Source organism: Sorex fumeus, unplaced genomic scaffold (genome assembly GCF_029834395.1).
Source record: "Sorex fumeus unplaced genomic scaffold, SorFum_2.1 ptg000047l, whole genome shotgun sequence".
NCBI lineage: Eukaryota > Metazoa > Chordata > Mammalia > Eulipotyphla > Soricidae > Sorex > Sorex fumeus.
Genome location: NW_026606104.1, coordinates 27,947,172 through 27,967,013, shown reverse-complemented (window position 1 = coordinate 27,967,013; position 19,842 = coordinate 27,947,172). Strand labels below are relative to the sequence as shown.

The 19,842-nt window shown below is 35.7% G+C and overlaps 1 protein-coding gene across 3 annotated transcripts in view; it reads left to right on the top strand.

Annotated features, from left to right (window-relative positions):
• Nucleotides 1–19,842, top strand: part of TNNI3K (TNNI3 interacting kinase) — a 345,420-nt gene that overhangs the window by 75,443 nt on the left and 250,135 nt on the right. For all 3 annotated transcript variants that reach the window (XM_056123421.1, XM_056123420.1, XM_056123422.1), the window contains exon 6: nt 16,692–16,790. In XM_056123421.1, the coding sequence (XP_055979396.1) occupies nt 16,692–16,790 (99 nt within the window). The remainder of the gene's footprint in view (nt 1–16,691; nt 16,791–19,842) is intronic.

Below are 19,842 nucleotides of genomic sequence, written 5' to 3'. Positions count from 1 at the left end.
AACTCACATGAACAATTTTGCAAAGATATTATAAAGAAAATATAATCAGAGAAAGAGAAGACAGCACTCTTGGTCTTGCTTAAATATCATTCTTACGTCTATTTCAAACAATATTTTGTCCTAGAACAACTAAAAATGAATAATAAATTTGTTGTGTATTTAAAATTTGTTAATTATTTCCAAGCATAAAAGTAAAATTATAACATATTTCAGTTGATGAATTAATGCATGTATTTGTATATTACAGTGTCAGAGAGTTATTAAAGTAGGCTTGAGACTCAATTATTAAATATTATAGCTTTGCCTTTCAGTATATTTTTTACAAATATGAACAGATTTTAATTTTTATTTTAATTGGATCAGTAAAAAATATAAGATACTTGCTCCATTATTATTGCTTTCCTAGAGGCACTTTGGCAGCTATGATTATAACTAAACTTCTATTATCAAATCTTATACCCTAAAGATAATGGAAAAAATTCCCTCATTGTTTCTCCCTCCTGTGAGTTTCATAGTTTCTGATAATTTACAAACCCTAAGAGTTTTTTTCTCTGTTTAGATATTGTAAGACTTACCTTGAATTTTGTAAATTTTCCTTAATTTTCTGATATTTTTAATTAAGGAATTTTGTATTATGTATGATGTAAATAATGAGTAAAGAGAAAATCAAATCAGTAATGTTGACCAAGCATTTATATATGACCATTGTCTAGTTGTGGTAAAAATTGAATGATGAATAAGATATACCTTAAAATGTCACCTAAGAGCTTGTAATTTAGTAAGTAACTCAGAAATTAGAATATAATTATTGATAAGTAAAATTATGTTCCGTTTAAGTCTTGTATAAAAGACAAACTATCAAATCATCTTACTAACATAAAATTGTCACATGGTATTGTCGATGAAGCTCACCATATAATTATGTATGTTATGAGTGGATATAGTCTCCTGTGTTTTTTCACCTTCAACCTATTCTGACACAGAAGGCACAGTGAAAGTTTTAAAATGAATATCAGTTCTGGTCATTCCTCTGTTTCAAGGACTTCCTACTAGACTTTCAGAGTATTTTTCATTCCCATGAGCTGTGTTTGAGAGGTTGTTTCTCCAGCTCCTGACCAACACCTGGTGTATTCAGTCTTTTTAAATTTTATTCAAGCCTATATATGTGTATTAATCTTATTAAGTTACAGATTCACATTTTCTTCATGAGTTGATCAGGTGCTTACTTATATACCATTTATATACCATTTTGCTGAAGAATCTTTTCAAAAACTTTTGCCTGTGATTATATTCCACCAGTATATTCAGAAGGTATTTTTAACCTATATAGAATTTTAAATATTTTTCTTTTAGTGCTTACAATTATAATGCCACTATTGTTTCATTTGCATTATTTCTGACAATATGTATTCTGCTTTTTGAAGCTTTATCCTCCAGCACATAACATGTGCTTTATCTACAAATGTATTTTTAATATTTTATCTTTTTCTGTTTAAGACTGAGTAATCTTTAATTGTATAGAAGTTCTCATCTAGAACATTATTTTTTCATTCACTTTTTACTTTATTATTCAGTAATGAGTACATTGACATGAATATACTTTTAGTAAAAACTTGTTCAGAATAAAAGTTATTACAACAATCTATTAAATTACTCTAATATGAAGATTTTATAAAATATTTTGCACTGCAAATTCAACTTTTTACATAAATGATTGCATATATTATGCACTTATGAATCCCAGAAACATTATATTGTGAGATATAAGTTAGTCGTAGATGGCAGACTTGATTCCACTTATCTGACTCCATTTAGAGCAGTCAGATTCAGAGAAACAGAAAGTTGAAAGTTGGATTCCAGGGTTGAAGTAGGAGAACTGATGAGGGGGAGATTTTCTAATTGTCACTAATATTAAACAATTTGGTTATGATTTTTCTTAATATAATTTTCTTTCTCTTGTTTTCAAGGATTAGAGGCAGAGCTAGTCTTTAGTACAGCCTGGTGTGACCCAATTTTTTTCTGTCTACATTTACTTTATATTACAGTTAATTTTCTTTAACTCTTCTGCTAAACTTTGTTTTACTTTCTGACAAATTATCTTTCACCCCCAGCAAAGAGCATCAGGATTTAAAGATGTGGATTTTCAGAATGTGTTGATTTGAACTATTGTGCTTCTTTTAACTTTAACACAAGCGAGAAGTAGTTTATTTTTTAAATGTGAAGTTCTGACCTGAATGTTTTTAGTGCTAAATTGATATGAACAATAGTTTGTAGCCTAACAATTAGTACAATTTTTTTTTTTGCGTCTTAAAACATATTTATTACCTTGTAGTTTCTGTAGTTTCTATAGGTCAGGATTCTGAGGGATTTAAGCTGGGTCTCTGAATTAGGTTCCTCACAAGATGCAGTTGGTCTCTAGTCATTTCAAATACGAAAAGAAAAATAATTCACTTTCATGCTCCCTAAGGGTATATTGGGAGGCTTAGACTCACTCTGGTTTTTATTTAGAAACATCAATACCTTGCTATGGGTTCCTAGTCATAGGCAATCTCACAATATCTAATTTGTCTTCCATCAGAGAATGACAGAGAGAACATAGAGGGCAAGTGAGATGAAGTTACAGACTTTTTGTAATCTAATCCTAAATTACAAAGATTATTGTATTGATTTTTATGTTTGCCCTTTATTATTGGAAATGAGTCATTATGTAAATACACAGTCAGGGAAACTACTTAGTTTCATGTATAACCTACTTAAAAGTTATCAAACATACTACTCTACTTATCTGTTATCAAGAATAAATATATATAACTACTAATTAATAAAATAATTATGTATTGTGTCTGGAAGATATGGTCTGTATTAACCCAGAAATTTGACTTCATGTGATTCTCATGTTTCTTTGCAGTTTTCTTCTGGGAGCAAAGAGGGCCTAGCAAATAGATGTGGTGGTAATTCTATTCACCCCAAACTGGAAATACTTTTTTGCATAGCAATTGTTTTGAGCATACAATCTATGAATTTCTAGGGTTGTAGACACCTCAGACATGATAAACAAGCACGGAGTGAGTACTGGACTGATGCTCCCTACTGTCTGGTTCTATTATATGCAGAATTCTGAGTTTGTTAGAGAAAAGTTTGAAGAGAAGCCCCTGTTAAAATGTTTGAAAGCCTGAGATATAGAGCATGTTTTTAAAATAGTATTGTAATAGAGCATAGTGTTTAGATATACGGCCTCTAGAATCAATCTACATGGGTTTCTTTGTATTCTCAGTCTGTATTAATTCATTGCATATTTGCTAAGTGAAGGGAGGAAGTCTGAGTTTGAATCTCATGCCTGGTTAGGTTTTGGTTCTTTCTGTTTCTAAAGTGAAAACTTCTCCACTATATTCAGTACTGATCTTTTTTTATGTTCACTATAGGCTTATGTTATTAGCCATCCAGTGTTTGCTTAGTTTAACATGACCTATGGAATGGTGAATACATTTTCCTCCAGTATGAATGCTATTTTCTATACCAATAATAAATGTAAATAGGGGATTCATGTTCCACATTTTAAATAAACCACTAGAATAAAAATGATCTTAACTGATTTCTACACTATAAACTGATAGTTTTACAATTAGCTAAAAACAACTTTTAATTGCAGTTTTACCAATTTAATTGTGTCACTTTCTTTATTAAGTTCTTTAAGCGATAGCACAGCGGGTAGGGCGTTTGCCTTGCACGCAGCCAACATGGCTGACCAGAGTTCGATTCCTCCGCCCCTCTCGGAGAGCCCGGCAAGCTACCGAGAGTATTCGATATGCCAGACACAGTAACAACAAAGTCTCCAATGGAGACGTTACTGGGCCTGCTCGAGCAAATCGATGATCAACGGGAGGGCCTTTACTACTTTACTTTACTAACATTTTAAATTAAATCGTTAAGATTAATTTTATTACTTACATCTTTTGTTTTCAACTAGATAGATAGTCTCATTTCACAAAATAGTGTGTTTTCTGGCTTACTTGACCAGAAAGAGAAAGAGAGAGAGAAAGACAGAAAGAGACAGAGAGAGAGAATATTGTTTATAATAGAATTTATCCTTTAACCTGAGACTTAACTGGTTATAATATATATTAATATTTCAACTGCAAGAAATCTATTTATCATCAATATCATTTTAGGAGTATTCTTAGTAGTCTTATCCAAAAGTTAAAATCTTTCTACTTTTATGTTCTATTAGTTAATTTCAAGTAGCATTTAAAGTATAATTTTGACATTTATTTTTTATTTTTTTATTTCTTATTTTATTTATTTATTTATTTTGCTTTTTGGGTCACACCTGGTGATGCACAGGGGTTACTCCTGGCTCTGCACTCAGGAATTACTCCTGGCGGTGCTGGAGGACCATATGGGATGCTGGGAATCGAACCTGGGTCGGCCGCGTGCAAGGCAAACGCCCTACCAGCTGTGCTAACACTCTAGCCCCGAAATTTATATTTTAAGGGAAGTCAAACCACTTGTTTTCAAAATGTTTTGGGAAAGATTTTCTTTTTGAGAAAATGGAGGAATAGGTGAGTTCAAAACTTATGAGAAAACCCAATGTCAGGTGGTAACTGCATACCTCTCTGATTATGATGGGCAGGGCATAAAAAATAGGGGTAGGATCTCAGAGAAAGGCGCCTAGCTGATATTCCAATATTCAGGTCTCTACAGTTACGACACAGTGGGAAATGGTGGGAAAGCTATGTGAATAAATCTCATGAGAAAAAAATTGTCGCTTTTGAAATGCAAAGAACATGTTGTATCTGTAACATAGTGAACATTAAAAGTCTGATTTCTCAGCCAGGGATTTTAAAATAAGATCCTCCATAAGGATATACTGCAAAATGTATATATAAGGGAGGAAAAAAAATAGCATGGCAATATGACGGTTATCTGGCTTAGAAAATTTTGCTCTCCTTTTCTTAAAAATATATCTTCTATAGTTTCTTTCACAAATAATCCTTGGCTCTATTTTTCTTCTTTTAGATGATTCTTCCCTTTCTTGATTCCCTTCCTCACATATTTTAGCCATTAATATCGCCAAATATCTTCTCTTAGCTTACAAAAGTTTTTTTGTAAGTTATTGCTTCAAAAAATTATACCTCTTGTATCTTCAACTTTGACCTCACATATTTTTGCCTTTCAAATCACTTTTCATCCATCAGATTTTCTATTGATGTTCTCATCTTTAGAGAGTTATAAATTCATATAATAGATGAAATTCTTTATTATGAGAATATAAGTTAATATATCCCTAAGCTTTATTCAACAGCTTGAGAATATGGAGTCTCCCTTTAATTTCTTTGATAATGTTATCATGTGGAATCATTTTCTGAGTCATTTTCAGACCAAATTTAATTTTAACCTGAGATAATAAGAGAAAGATTACATAAGAGAACTTAATTTCAGTGACAGCCTAAAGAAACTATTTTCCAATAAGTTTTGTACTCAGATATTTAATTAGAGCAATGTCAGGTAAAAATAAAGTCATCGCAAAATTACTAAGTCAAAATTATAATAGAGAAACTAACTACATAATGGATAGTTCTCACTAAAACTCTATAATATGTATTGATAAGTAACATGTATATATTTACATAAATATATACATGCATGTATATATTTACCAAATAATTCTATAGAAATTAGATCATAGCATTAAAGTGTTGGTGATTAAATCTAAAATGGGTGCTATCATCTAAAATGCTAAATAAATCTTCGACACAAATGGATAAAAATTATTGGCATTTTTAATTATCACAATTTCCTGTAGTTGTTTAAAAATTGAGCTTTTAATTCACAACTAAATTTAGGGTTTGGCTTTTAGAAAGAATAGCTCTTAGTGCTGCATAAGAGGACAATGAAATTCCAAAGGAAACTGGGGAGATACAGCTATTACAAGTGATAAATTTGAGAGAAAAAAATATACAATTAAGTGATAAGAGACATAGTACAAGGATTAACCATGTGTCATAGTACAAGGATTAACCATGTGTCTTCCTTGCAGCCAGCCCTGGGTTGATGGTGAACATGTATCCTTATCATTCCCGGGTGCAGTTCTGAAGGCTCCTGAGCACCACCATGGTGACCCAGGAATCCTTAGTAGCACATGACCTAAGCAGAACTTCATCCTTGCATCAATACACTGGACTAATTGGCTGGTAATAGTTAGAAGGACCTCCCTAGACTTCCTAAGCACTGCTTGGGAACCCTCCCCTAAAAACATTATAACTGACTATGTCTTCATGCACCAAACTAAAGCCAACGTGAGACTGGTGACTTCCATCTCCTCTAGTAGAGGTAGGTGGCAGAGAAGGACAAAAAAAATCACACAAGGACTTTCCAAGCTTTAGAGTTACTCGGCAGCCTCAGAAGAGCTCACAGGCTTCCCATTTATTCAGTACAATTTTGCTCCCCCATCCTGGCTCCCAACAAGTGAGTTATTGTTTTAAGATGGCAGAAACAGTAAGAACAGTCAGCAAGTACTTCAAAATTCACTGGTAGTTAAGAGCAAACTGGTACACTTCAGTTGATTAACAGTCACCCCATAAGAATAAAGTCATGACAGTTTTCTATTCTTTTTTTTTATTAAAAAATTTTTAATAGTGAGAGATCATGAGGTACGGTTGCAGACTTACACATTTTTGTGCTTGGGTTTCAATTATACAATGATCTATTCTATTTTTGCTGTCTACATCTCTCTATACTGCTATCTACACCTAAAAGACACTTACTTGTCTTATTGTGTACTTTCCTAGACACACATTTGGTGTCTGTGGGTGTAATTTTGCCTGGTGGATTATTATTTATTTTGAAGCATAAACTGTTTTTCCCAGAGGACTGTTCAGACACTGGGGATTTTGTTAGGGGGGCCATCTCTGATTTCCCATGGCAAATGTTTCCTACTTTCTAAATTTATGAGGTCGACAAAGGTTTATCATAAAATTTATCTTATGCAGTTCCTCTTGTTTACAAATATCATTTGTTGACAGTGTTTCATCATCCTTTTCCATTTCCTGTTTTTTTATGTGCTACACTGCTAATTACCATCTACATTTATTTCCTTTTTAACTGACTGTAGCTAATATTTCTAACAACTCAGTGCTCTGCATCTAGTCTTGCTATAACATTTGCTATACTATTACTAGAAATATATTTAATTAATTGATTTTTGTTGAATAGGCTTTTCCTCTTTCACTTTTTTTTCTTCTTCATCTTTTTTCCTTTTGGCCACATCTGGCAATATTCAGGGGTAAGGTCTGACTCTGTATTCAGAAATTACACCTGATGATGCTCAGGAAATTGGTGCTCAGGAAATGGATGCCAGGGATTGAACTTGGGTTGGTCATATGCAAGTCAAGTGCCTTACCTGTTGTACTATCTCTCCAGTTCCACTAGAAAAATATTTCAAAGATGTAAGTCATAACATATTTATTCCTACTGAAAGTCTCTTAATTCTATGTGCTTCTTTGGGTGCATAGGAGAGTCATTCCCAGTGGAGTTTGGGGGCCATATATTGTCAGATATTGAACCCCTGGATTTCACATGCAAAGTACGTACTCCAAACTTTATGTTTCTTTTCCACATAGAAAATAAAGTTATATATTATTTCATATATATAACTATATATATAAACCACTTCCTCTTTATTCATTACTCTATAGAAACAAACAAAACAAATTAAAAATAGTCTCAGATTTAGAGAAAATGTTCATGGTTACTGAAAAGATAGAGGGTCAGGTAAATTGGTTGATTTGTACGGTGGTTGATTAAAAAGAGTATTTTTGGTGGCAATCAAATTCTAGTACATACTGATGTTACAGTATAGTGCTGTATGTCTGGAATTTATATAATGTTATAAACCATTATCACTTAAAAATTAATCTGCTATCAAGGAAACATTTTAGGAAGAATCCTAAATGTTTTATTATAGTATATGATATTCTTTAAAATCTCTAACCATGATTTCTAATTAAGAAAACCTTTAATTTAATCTTTTTTAGTCAATTGATAACAATGAGTTAGAATCTTTCTTACTCATATGACACCTAGTATGACTAGAAAATGACTAGAAAAGAAATATTAGCCAGGAAAAACATCCTCACTAATGTGTTACTTCTATATATATATATTATATGTATTATTACATATAATAATATGTACTATTTAATAATGATAATAATACACATAAGCATACAAGTAACTTAGGGCCATAAGAAGTTTTGGATTTTCAAAGAAGTGAGTTTAAACTTTGGAGGTTTTCTCACAAACTGAGACTCATGGCCCTTATTTTTTCCCAATAAATCTATTGATAAAATTTCTATTGGTTTGTTTAAGCATTGAGAGAGGATCATTTAGTTTACTTAGATATTCTCACACCACATATTCAAGAAATATTCAAGTTCTCTTTATCTTCTAATGCTTTACTCACATTAACTACAATAAAATAAGTGGAAAATAGGTGAAATCAATGCAGGGATTATCAACCTAGAAAAAAGAGTGGAAATACATTACAGCATTATCAGTTGACAAGAAAATATAAACTCAGTATCCTATGAAGTCTTAATCCCATGCAACTGGAGAGTGAAAACTGTGTGTATGTATGTGTGTGTTGTGTTTATGTGGTATGTGTATACACAAGCATGCTTTGTGAGAAATACTAGTTGTGGTGATGATGGTGTGTTGGTGGTTGTAGTAGAAATAGTAGAAATAGCAATAGTAATAACAGTAACAGTGGTATAGTAGGAATAGATGGAAACAACCAAAGAATTTATGGAGAAAAAATCCAATTAATAAATATTCAATTATAAGGAAACAGCATTATACTGAATGCTTTGTAGGCATTAATAAATAGAAAAATAATGTATACAAATGATATCAAAAGAAAATTCAAGTATTATTGAGGAAAAAGTAACATATAAGTATCATTTAAGATGAACAGAGGAAAAAACTGAAGAACAAATTAATGCCTTGATAGACGAACAATAAGTTGGCAAAGACAAGGGGTTTAACTCAAACATTGTAATGTCAATTACTATGAGACTACCATCTTATAAAGAGAGGACAAACAGAATTAGTATTTAGGTTTATATTAAAAATAGATGGAACATAAAAAGTGATCCAAGAGATAAGCAATTAGAAGTTTTTTACCTCATTTTTCAGAGGAATTCTCCTGAAGCAGTGAGGTGAGTACCATATTGTAGTAGGTTCAAAGGTAGTTTTGAAGATGAAAAAAGGTTAACAAAAAGTGTAGACCATTCTTAAAACAAAATTGTTATATTATTGAGAACAGTAGTTTCAGGGAACACAGTTGTGAACTCAATATTGAAGTAAAAGTAAGTAAAGGCCCTCCCGTTGATCATCGATTTGTTCGAGCGGGCCCAGTAACGTCTCCATTGGAGACTTTGTTGTTACTGTGTTTGGCATATCGAATACGTCACGGTGAGCTTGCCAAGCTCTGCCGTGCGGGCAAGATACTCTCGGTAGCTTGCTGGGCTCTCCGAGAGGGGTGGAGGAATCGAACTTGGGTCGGCCATGTTGGCTGCGTGCAAGGCAAACGCCCTACCACTGTGCTATCGCTCCAGCCCCTCAATATTGAAAATAGCTGAAAAATATAAAATCTAAATCTTGCATATTGATGTCCTTTTAATAATTTCTCATTCCTGGGACTAAGACTTTATTAAATGTTTCCTCTAATTTTTTTAATTTTTACGTTTCTATGAATTAAAATAGAAATTATCCAAATATATACTATGGCTCTTCTTTATATAAATGTCAACAATAAAGGTTAGGAAAAAGTATATAGAAAATTGTGACTTTAAATCAACTATATATATATGAAGAAAAGCATTGGTACAAGCAAAAATTTGGAGAAGACTCCAAAAAGTCATAGGAAATGAGAAATGACTTGAAAAATTTAATTTCAAGATATTGATATTTATTGAAGGTATATAAGTATAAGACACTATATTTGATTTGGCAATTCCAATTGAGAACGATTGCTATTTTATTCCATCTAGAATCTGCCTTATTCTACTTTCTCTTTCCTTGGACATTTAATTCTTCATGACATGATCATTTTTCCTTCTTCATCTCTATCCTCTGACTTTTGTAAGCTGAAGAAAAGAAAGGAAGACAAATGTGATTCAGTTGAGTAAGTTAAAGTCATATAATAAGAAAAACATTTAGTAACTAATAACAATGCCTTTGTTTTTATAGGCATTACTTTTAGACTCTGAAATTTTATATGATAAATCCTGGATATTTTAGTTACAGGGATTGAATTTCAATGTCTCAGGTAAAAACTTAATTTAACCTGAAGTTAAAATTTCATGTAACCATTTAGACAAGCTTAAAACATGAAAAAAAATGTTTAAAATATTATGAATTGGTCCTTTGCCGATTGTAATAATGTATAGGTTAAATTATGAGGATAAGTAGCATAATACTAACAGAAAAATAACAATCAATATGATAATGTATTTGTGGAAACATCTAATGGTGAACATAGAAACAAGTTTAGCCAAGATGCTGGATACCTGGCAGATAGAAAAACTCTCTAGGAATTAAAAGCAAAATAGTCAAGTAAGTGTTTAAAGCACAATGTGGAAACTAAAGGAACTTCTCTTGATTCTTTTGAGGAGCAAACCAGAAGTAATCATTGATCTCAAGAGAGGGGTTCTGCAGGGTGATACCATTTCACCAAAACTCTTCTGTGCCACCCTCGAGAACATCATGCGACGACTGGAATGGGAAGGAATGGGAGTAAAGATAGATGGTTGGCAGCTACACCACCTTTGCTTTGCTGATGACATTGTTTTAATAACACCAAACATCAGCCAAGCGGCACAAATGCTGGCCGACTTCGACCGTGAGTGTGGAAAGGTCGGACTACAGCTGAATTTTACAAAGACAATGTTTATGAGAAACGGCCTTGTTCCTGATGCCCCATTCACTCTCAATGGAACGACCATCTCCGAATGCAACAGCTATGTGTACCTAGGTCGAGAAGTCAACATGACAAATGACCTGGCACCCGAGCTGTGCAGGTGGAAGAGAGCATCTTGGAACGCCTTCAAGAGCGTCAAAGAAATAGCTAAGAGGACGAAGAACCTCCGGCTCCAGGCACATCTCTTTGATTCCACTGTTCTTCCTGCATTAACATATGCCTTAGAGACCTGGATCCTACGCAAACAGGATGAGAACGCTATTCGGGTCTCCCAAAGAGGAATAGAAAGAGCTAGGCTGGAGCAATAGCACAGCGGTAGGGCGTTTGCCTTGCACGCAGCCAACATGGACGACCCGAGTTCGATTCCTCCGCCCCTCTTGGAGAGCCCGGCAAGCTACCGAGAGTATCTCGCCCGCACGACAGAGCCTGGCAAGCTCACCGTGACGTATTCGATATGCCAAACACAGTAACAACAGAGTCTCCAATGGAGATGTTACTGGGCCTGCTCGAGCAAATCGATGATTAACGGGAGGGCCTTTACCTTTTTACCTTTATGCTTGGAATATTACGTTTCACTCAAATGAGAGAAAGAATCCGGAGTTCGACCTCCATTGATGATCAATAATCAGGGACGCTGTTTCATTTGCCAAGGTGTCAAAACTCAGATGGGGTAGTCACGTAATGAGATTTAAAGACAACCACTGGACTAGAGCTGTTGCCGACTGGATTCCACGGGATGTCAAAATATCGCGTGGCCGCCCACCTACCAGATTGTCAGACTTCTTCATCAAGATCATGAATGATCGGTTTGAGGCTCTTCATGTTCCTAGAGCGAACAGACGCCATTGGGCTACACTAGCATGTGACAGGGACAAATGGAGACGTTATTGGCGCCTGCTAGAGCAAATCGACGAGTAACGGGAAGTCAAGTGATCAAGTGATCAAGTGATTCAGATACCTTTTCTGGAATGAGTTTATTATAATTTATAATTTTTCTAATATTTTAATTATACTGTCATAACTATAATATAAATAATTATAAATTTCATAATTTTTGATAAAAACATTATTTTATAAAATATTTAAAGTTGTATAATAATATACCCTGAAAAATGCAAAATAAAATAAAATATGCAAAAGTTTAATAAAAGTTCTCAACATGGAGCTAACTAATTTCAGATAAATAATCAATAAAATCTTATTGAATTATTTAGTTTTATCATGTAATTGGGTTCCAATCGTTTGTTGTTTACTTGTGGGACCAGGTGAGGGATCTTAAGAGGTAGTCAAAATGCCCAGCGATCTATTTCTAGTGATTCCTGACCAACTGGGAGGTTTGATTTAAGAGCCTAAGAATATGGAGCTACTTGGGATTTGTAGGGCTGAGGATTGCCTGGGTCACCCCAGTGACGCTCTAGTGCCACAGTCTTTGGTGCTCAGGAACCTTAAAAGCTACACTGAACAATGCTCTGAGAACTATGGAGTACTAGGGATTGATCCAGGGTTGGGCACATGTAAGACCTGTGCCTTAACCACTGAACTCTCTCTCTAATCCCAAATTACTAATGTTAACATAGCCTTATGATTGGTGATACATATAAATTGCAAGATTTTTATTTTTACTATAAATACAGTCCAATTTTATAGTAAGGTACCTAGCATATAGTTAGCACAGTGGTGAATAAAACAGGTTAAGTTAATGAAACATGGGCCTTCTTTTAATAGAATTTGAAGTTTATTGTCCCACTTTTTGATTCTGCAGTAAATGAAACAATATTATTTATTAATATTCCAGTGTAACTATTAAAACAAATTTGTATAGCTATGTGCAGTTTCCTGTGTATGTTAGAGTATATTACATTTCCATTTAATTTCTAAGAGTCAATCTCTCCTTAATAACTTCCAGCATATAAAAAGTAATGAATGAACTCTACTTCTTTATTACTCACGTAGTTCCAATATATATTGCTCTTAAGTGGTTAAATATTTCCTTGAATTTTAAAACAAACTAAAGTCTACAGTTCAATAATACCTCTGCGAGGTTTCATTAAAACTTACATTTTGACAATTTCTCAGAAGGCCAACACTTCATAATTAATAATATTCCATCAAAAGTTTGACCTTATGAATGACTTGATAAGTGCAAACTTAAGAGAAAAAATTTTCTTTGGACTATTTATTGAATCCAAAAAGCTGTTCTCTTTTAGAATGAAAGTGCATTTGGGAACCATGTCTAAGAAATTGTCTGTGTTAACATTTGAAATACTTTTTACAATAAAAATTCAGGCTGTCTATGCTAAATTTAAAATAAAAGGAATTATAAAAAGCTTCATTTATCTTGATCATTTGTGACCTCCTTTAAAGGTTCCTAATATTGAACTCCCAGGTATGTGATGTCTTGGATACCAGGTGCTTAATATAAATGGCTTTGGCATTCATTTTCAAGCTGAATCTACAGAGATTCTACTGACAGAAAGCCGCTTCTTGTGTGAGATTGAGTCAGTTCATTAGTTTATTTAAGGTTGGTGTTAATAAGATTCAGGTTGCAGGAAGGGTTTAATGAAAGAAACTTTGAAGTCAAACAGATCACGGTTTGAATATCAGTTCTGTCCCTTACAAGTTATAAAACTTCAAGTAAGATACCTTGAGGCTGTTTCGTCACCTATAAAATAGAAAAATATTGCCTATCTTTCACATTGGAGCTGAGTTTTGTGACATTTGTTAGAACAGAGGAGATTCCAATTGCCATTTATGAATGAAGTTCAGATCTTTTTATATAGTTTGCCAATAAGTGGTTTAAATTTTTATTAAAAAATAATTAGCAAACAAAGAGAGAGAGAGAGACAGAGAGAGAGACAGAGAGAGAAGGGAGAAGGGCAGGAGTGATATTACAGCGGGTAGGACATTTGTCTTGCAAGTGAACGACCCAGGTTCAATCTCTTGCGTCCCATAGGGTTCCCCAAGAACCGCCAAAAGTAATTCCTGAGTGCAGAGCCAGGAGTAACCCCCGAGCATTGCTGGGTGTGACCCAAAAAGCAAATAATAATAATAATAATAATAATAATAATTTGGTACACATATTGTATAACTACCAATTATTAGTCAACAATATCCCAATATTAGTGAAAGTATTATTCTAGGAACCTATGGAAACCTGTCACTGTCACTGTCACTGTTCTCCCATTGTTCATTGATTTGCTCAACCAGGTCCAGTAACGTCTCCATTTTGAGACTTGTTGTTACTGTGTTTGGCATGTCATGGGTAGCTTGCCAGGCTTTGCTGCGCGGTCGAGATACTCTCCATAGCTTGTTGGGCTCTCCGAGAGAAACAGAAGAATCGAACCCGGCTTGGCTGGGCTGGCTGTGCGCAAGGCAAATGCCCTACCCCTGTGCTATCGCTCCAGCCCTAAGTACTTTATTATATTTTTTTAATTTAATTTTCAGCAATTTCAATAAGTATTTCTAATCTTTTTTTGGACAAGCATAATCAGTTTGTGTAAAATCTCAGTGACTGAAAATTTATGACAATAGGCATGTAAAAATAACAGTTTTGTAAATACATGCTCAGTACATTGTATTCAGTGTATGAATAAATAGATGATTAAATAAATCAATTATTTAAAACTATGGAACAAAGTTTGAGGTAAGAGACTTCAACTCACTTCCCTGGTAATTCTGACTTACTCAAAACCTTTTGTTCGTTTGTTTGTTTACTGGTTTTTGGCCACACCAACTGTGCTTGGGCTATACTCCTGACTCTGTGTTTAGGGATCAGCCCTGGTAGTGAGCAGGAAACCATTAGTGTCTCCCGGGGGGTAGAACTGCTTCTACTACATGCAGGAAAGCACCTTACTGTTCTTATTTATCTTTCCTCCTCCTCTATCTCCTCCTCCTCCTCCTCCTCCTCCTCCTCCTCCTCCTCCTCCTCCCCCTCCTCCTCCTTCTACGCCTTCTTTTTTTTCTCTTCCTCCTCTTTTCCACACCCAGCATTGTTCAGGACTAACTTTCTCTAAACTCAGGAATCAATCCTGGAGGAGCTCAGGGGAACATATGTGGCTCAGAGGACCTGGGGATTTGACTTGATTTCAATTGCATGAGAGACAAGTACCCTACCTGCTGTACTATCTCTCCAAACCATAATTTACCTTAAAACAAACAAACAAACCCAAAACCTTAGTATGTGATATCCTACCATTATCTCTCTCAAGTTTTACAGGGCTGTCACTGAAAAGGTCAAGGAAACTTGATTTAGGTGGCAACTATTATAAGTTCATAATCTCTTGGATCCCTTCTTCTTTATTGTTTTCTATACATCTATAAACTTCTGAAAATTTTTCCAAATTCATATTATTTGAAAAGAACGATGAGTAGACGCACCATTTAAAAATACCAATTAAAAGAACCTATCTGCAGGAAATTACTTTAAAGTTTTCTAGAGAAGAAAGTCTTAGAGATGGGTCATTGGGAGAAGAAAGAAACTGAAGATTTGACAACTTTGTTAGTTTATGGATTTCATGAAAATATGTGGTCATTGCCTTCTAAAAATGTTTCTCCACTGTGTTCATTCATTTATGCAATAATTCACTATGAAAATTCTTTATTTATTGGTTTTTGTACCACATCCAACTGTGCTCAGGGTCTACTCCTGTCTTGGCACTCAGGGATCATTCCTGATGGGGCTCTGGGGACCATTTGGAGTGCCAGAGAGTGAAACTGAGTTGGCTGTCTGCAATCTGCAAGGCAAACAGTACTCTCTCTCTCCTTCTCTCCTTCTCTCCCCCCTCTCTTTCTCTCTCCCTCTTTCCCTCTCTATCCCTCCCCCCTCTCTCTACAGACCCCAATTCAGCAAATTCTTATTAAAATAATGCAGCAACACTTGGGAACTGCTCCTGGAAACTATATGTGGTGCCAGGTTTAAATTTGGACTTGGCCATATCCAAGGCAAGTTCCTTAATCCCTTTAAGCCCTGTGCTATATCTCTGGTCTATTCACTTTGTTCTTAATTTTCTCCTTTTTGGAAGTAATGTAAGATTTGTTTAACTTTGTAAATTTGTTCAACTTTGCAAATGTCATTTTAAGTGATTTTCCCTCCTATTAAAAGGAGGGAAGTCAATTTAATGAGTCAACTGAAATGAAAAGGGAGATAAATCAGAAATTTTGGAACAGGTGATATTATTTTGGTTTCAAAATTTAGATTGGGCAGATTAGAATTCATGATTAAGAAATGAATGTAAACAAGTATTCAAAGTAACAAGAAAATAATGAAATTTATTAATACTATTGAGTTCATGAAAGAAAGTAGTGGTGAATGCATGTAAAATATGCATTTAGGTCAAGAAAATATGAATGTAAGAGTTTTGGTGATTATTTTCTAGGCCCATATAAGGAATTAATTTTTTTAAAAAATTGGGGTCACACCTATTGGTGCTAAGGGCTTATTTCTGGCTCTGAACTTAGGAATCACTCGTGGCAGGGCTCTGGGGGCCATCTGGTATGCCAAGGATTATACCTGGGTTGTACAAATTTAAGGCAAATACCTTAAGTACTATACTATTTCTCCAACCCCAAGTAATTCAAGGTTTCAAAGGGAGCTAGAAGTAAATTTTGTTTCAGGATGATGCTCTGAAGAAGAGCTGTGTATAGTAATTTTAGAACAAATTTTGATGGTAATATTCCCAAAGTGAAATTCTTTATTGATGTCTCTTTCTCTCAGGCTGCTGATGTACTGTTACAACATGGAGCTAATGTAAACGTTCAGGACGCAGTCTTTTTCACCCCATTGCACATTGCATCATACTATGGACATGAGCAGGTGAGTCTGACAACAGAATTTCCAAAGACCAGGATACGACTTAATTTTTGTTTAACTAGCCAGCGTCAAAGAAAAGGTATATAAGACTTTCTCAGATTCACCCTTGAGAATCTTAAAATCTATAGTAATATTGAAAATGCTGTGTAATTAACTTTTAATTTAGGTTAATGTACAACAGAGGAAGCATACAATGGTAAGTCTGCAACCATAGGAATCATTTTAGCTTGACCTTGAAAAATTCCTAAATTTCTGACAGCACACAGCAGCGAAGAAAACCATCTGACAGGCTCCACAACTCCCAGAGAATTCTTCAGGCCCCGTACTGAGCCGATATCACCGAGAGGTCCCAGATGGGGTAGGTGCTGTCTCCCTGCCTTCTCCAGATGGAATCCCAGTGACCATGAGCTTCTACAATCATGGCTCTGGCGTATGCAAAGTGATCAATGCAAAGTAAATGATCTAGCATTTATCCCTGAAAAACAGGCTTGAATGGTGGTGGGAATATCTGAGCAAAACATAATGCACGACCGAAATGCATCTGGACTGTGCATTTAACTATGGTACTATGCCGTTCTGGGAGGGGAAGGGTGTCTGTCCCTCCACTTGCCCCCGCCCCCCTTTGTGGTGATGGCACGGTGAACTGCATCTTTTAGAGCCTAATGAACAGCCAAGTATAAGATTGCATTGATGAGGCACAAGGGGCCCTGTGGGATGGGGCGTGGAATTTGCCCTGCTCCTCTCCATGACAACTATCCGGGTTACCACCCTCAAATGCCTCCTCCAGCTTCTGAACGACCATGATCCCAGAGGCTCACAAACCAATCTTGGAACTCACAGGCTTTTGGCAGTAATCCCTCTAGGTTTATTAGTAAAATATCAGAAATCCAAATTTGCATGGCTGCTATTGTGTCCATACAATATCATATACTCTTCATAATCAGCAATAGAAAACAAATTATCTAATGATGTCTTTTTGGCAGGTCTGAAAATTCCAAATAATAATGTTGTAACTTTGTAATTTTGGGTCTTTTATCTTAGTATTGAATGTGATCAATGTAGAGAGAGAGAGTAAATTGGAAATCTGCCACACAGGCGGGGAGTGGAGAGAGGGGGAGTGTACTGGGGTTCTTGGTGGTGGAAAATGTGCACTGGTGAAGGGACGGGTGTTTGATCATTGTATGACCAACTGAGACTTGAACTGAAAGGCTTTGTGACTGTTCTCACGGTGATTCAATAAATAATAAATAAATTAAAAAATAAAAAAAATCCTAGCTTTCTTAGCACGTTTACATTATATACCATCACAGATATTTAATTTGTGAATCTATAAAGTAGAGAAAATAGTAATAGTACTTTCCTCCAATGGTTGCACTTATGAGGTTATATTAGCATTTGATTCATGACAAATGAATGCCTCTGTGGTGATTTTAATGATAGTTCAAATAAAACAAATTATAAAGCCCTTTTCAGCAGTTCCTTACAAAGATGCTTTTTTAAAGAACTGTGCACTATCATAATCGGTAGTAGACAAAAAAAATTGTCCTGGAAAGAAAGATGGCGGCCGCACGGGAGCCTTGTGGAAAGCGGGTTTGAGCCGGGCTCGGGGAAGCGGCGGGGACCTCATGGGAAGGGGGGCTTTGTGGGCCGTCCCCCACGCCCCACCGAGGTCGCCAGCTGCCCCCCACGAGCGGCTCTCCGGCATGGCCACGGCCCCGGAGGCACAAGGACTTAGCACAGAGAACCAGCCGCTTGGAGCAGAAAAGCAAATGGACTTGTGTTGATCCGCGCCACCAAGCCTGCCCAGAGGGGGAAGGGCGTTGACCGGCCCGCCCGCTCCTCTCTGGAAAGAAAGATGGCGGCCGCACGGGAGCCTTGTGGAAAGCGGGTTTGAGCCGGGCTCGGGGAAGCGGCGGGGACCTCATGGGAAGGGGGGCTTTGTGGGCCGTCCCCCACGCCCCACCGAGGTCGCCAGCTGCCCCCCACGAGCGGCTCTCCGGCACGGCCACGACTCCAGGGCACAGAAATCAATCTCTTAACTAGCTAACTTTTAATAGAAATTCTTCCAGGGTCAATAAGTAAAATAGCAGAAATTCAAAACTGCGCGGCCGCGATAGCGGCCGCGCGACATCATTTTATTCTTAAACCAAGTTGTAGAAAGCATATCATTTCACAACGCTGTTTCAGCATGTCTGATTGGGGGGGGGGGGGTGGGTCGTAAACTCTAAACAATAATTGTGCATCTTCTATCGAAATAATCTATCTAGTCAAAGTAGATAGAGTATTAACTAGAACTCATCTGCCTCATAAGAATTGGGAGGGGTGGGAGGTGGGGGTCTATTGGGGTTCCGGGTTAAAAATGAGTATTGGTAAAGGGAAATATGTTCGGTATCTACATGACTGAGACCTAAACCCGAAAGCTCTGTAACTTTTCCCACAGTGGTTCAATAAATAAATAAATTATAAAAAAAAAAAAAAAAAAAAAAAAAAAAAATTGTCTCTGAAATATGTTTACATTCTATCTCCAGAATTTGTGAATGTTACTTCGAAAGAGAATTTGGAGATATGATCAAGTTAAGGATCTTGAGATGAGGATATTGTCCTCGATTGTCTGGAAGGGTTGATAAAATCTCAAAGATGCTATTATAGTGGCAAAAAAGAAATCAGAATAAAAAGAGATGTGACAGCAAAAGCAAGAGGTTAAAGCAGGAAGTGATCACAAGCACATAAAAGCTGTAAAGCAAGAAGGGGGCCAAGGAGATAGCTCAAAAGTCTAGTGCATATTTGCATGAAGAAAACGTGGATGCAATACCTTGCACCACATGGTTCCCCAAGCAACACTGGGAGTAACTTATGTACACAGCTAAATGTGATGCCCAAACAAAAATCAACCAAGAATGCAAACAAAATTTAATAAGAAAATGGAAATCTGTAGAGGGTATGCATCATGTCAAAATATTGATTTTAGATTTCTAAACTCCAGAACTTTTAGAAAATAAATATTCATTATTTCAGTGCAATACATTTGTGCAGCAGTGGCAATGGAAAACTAACA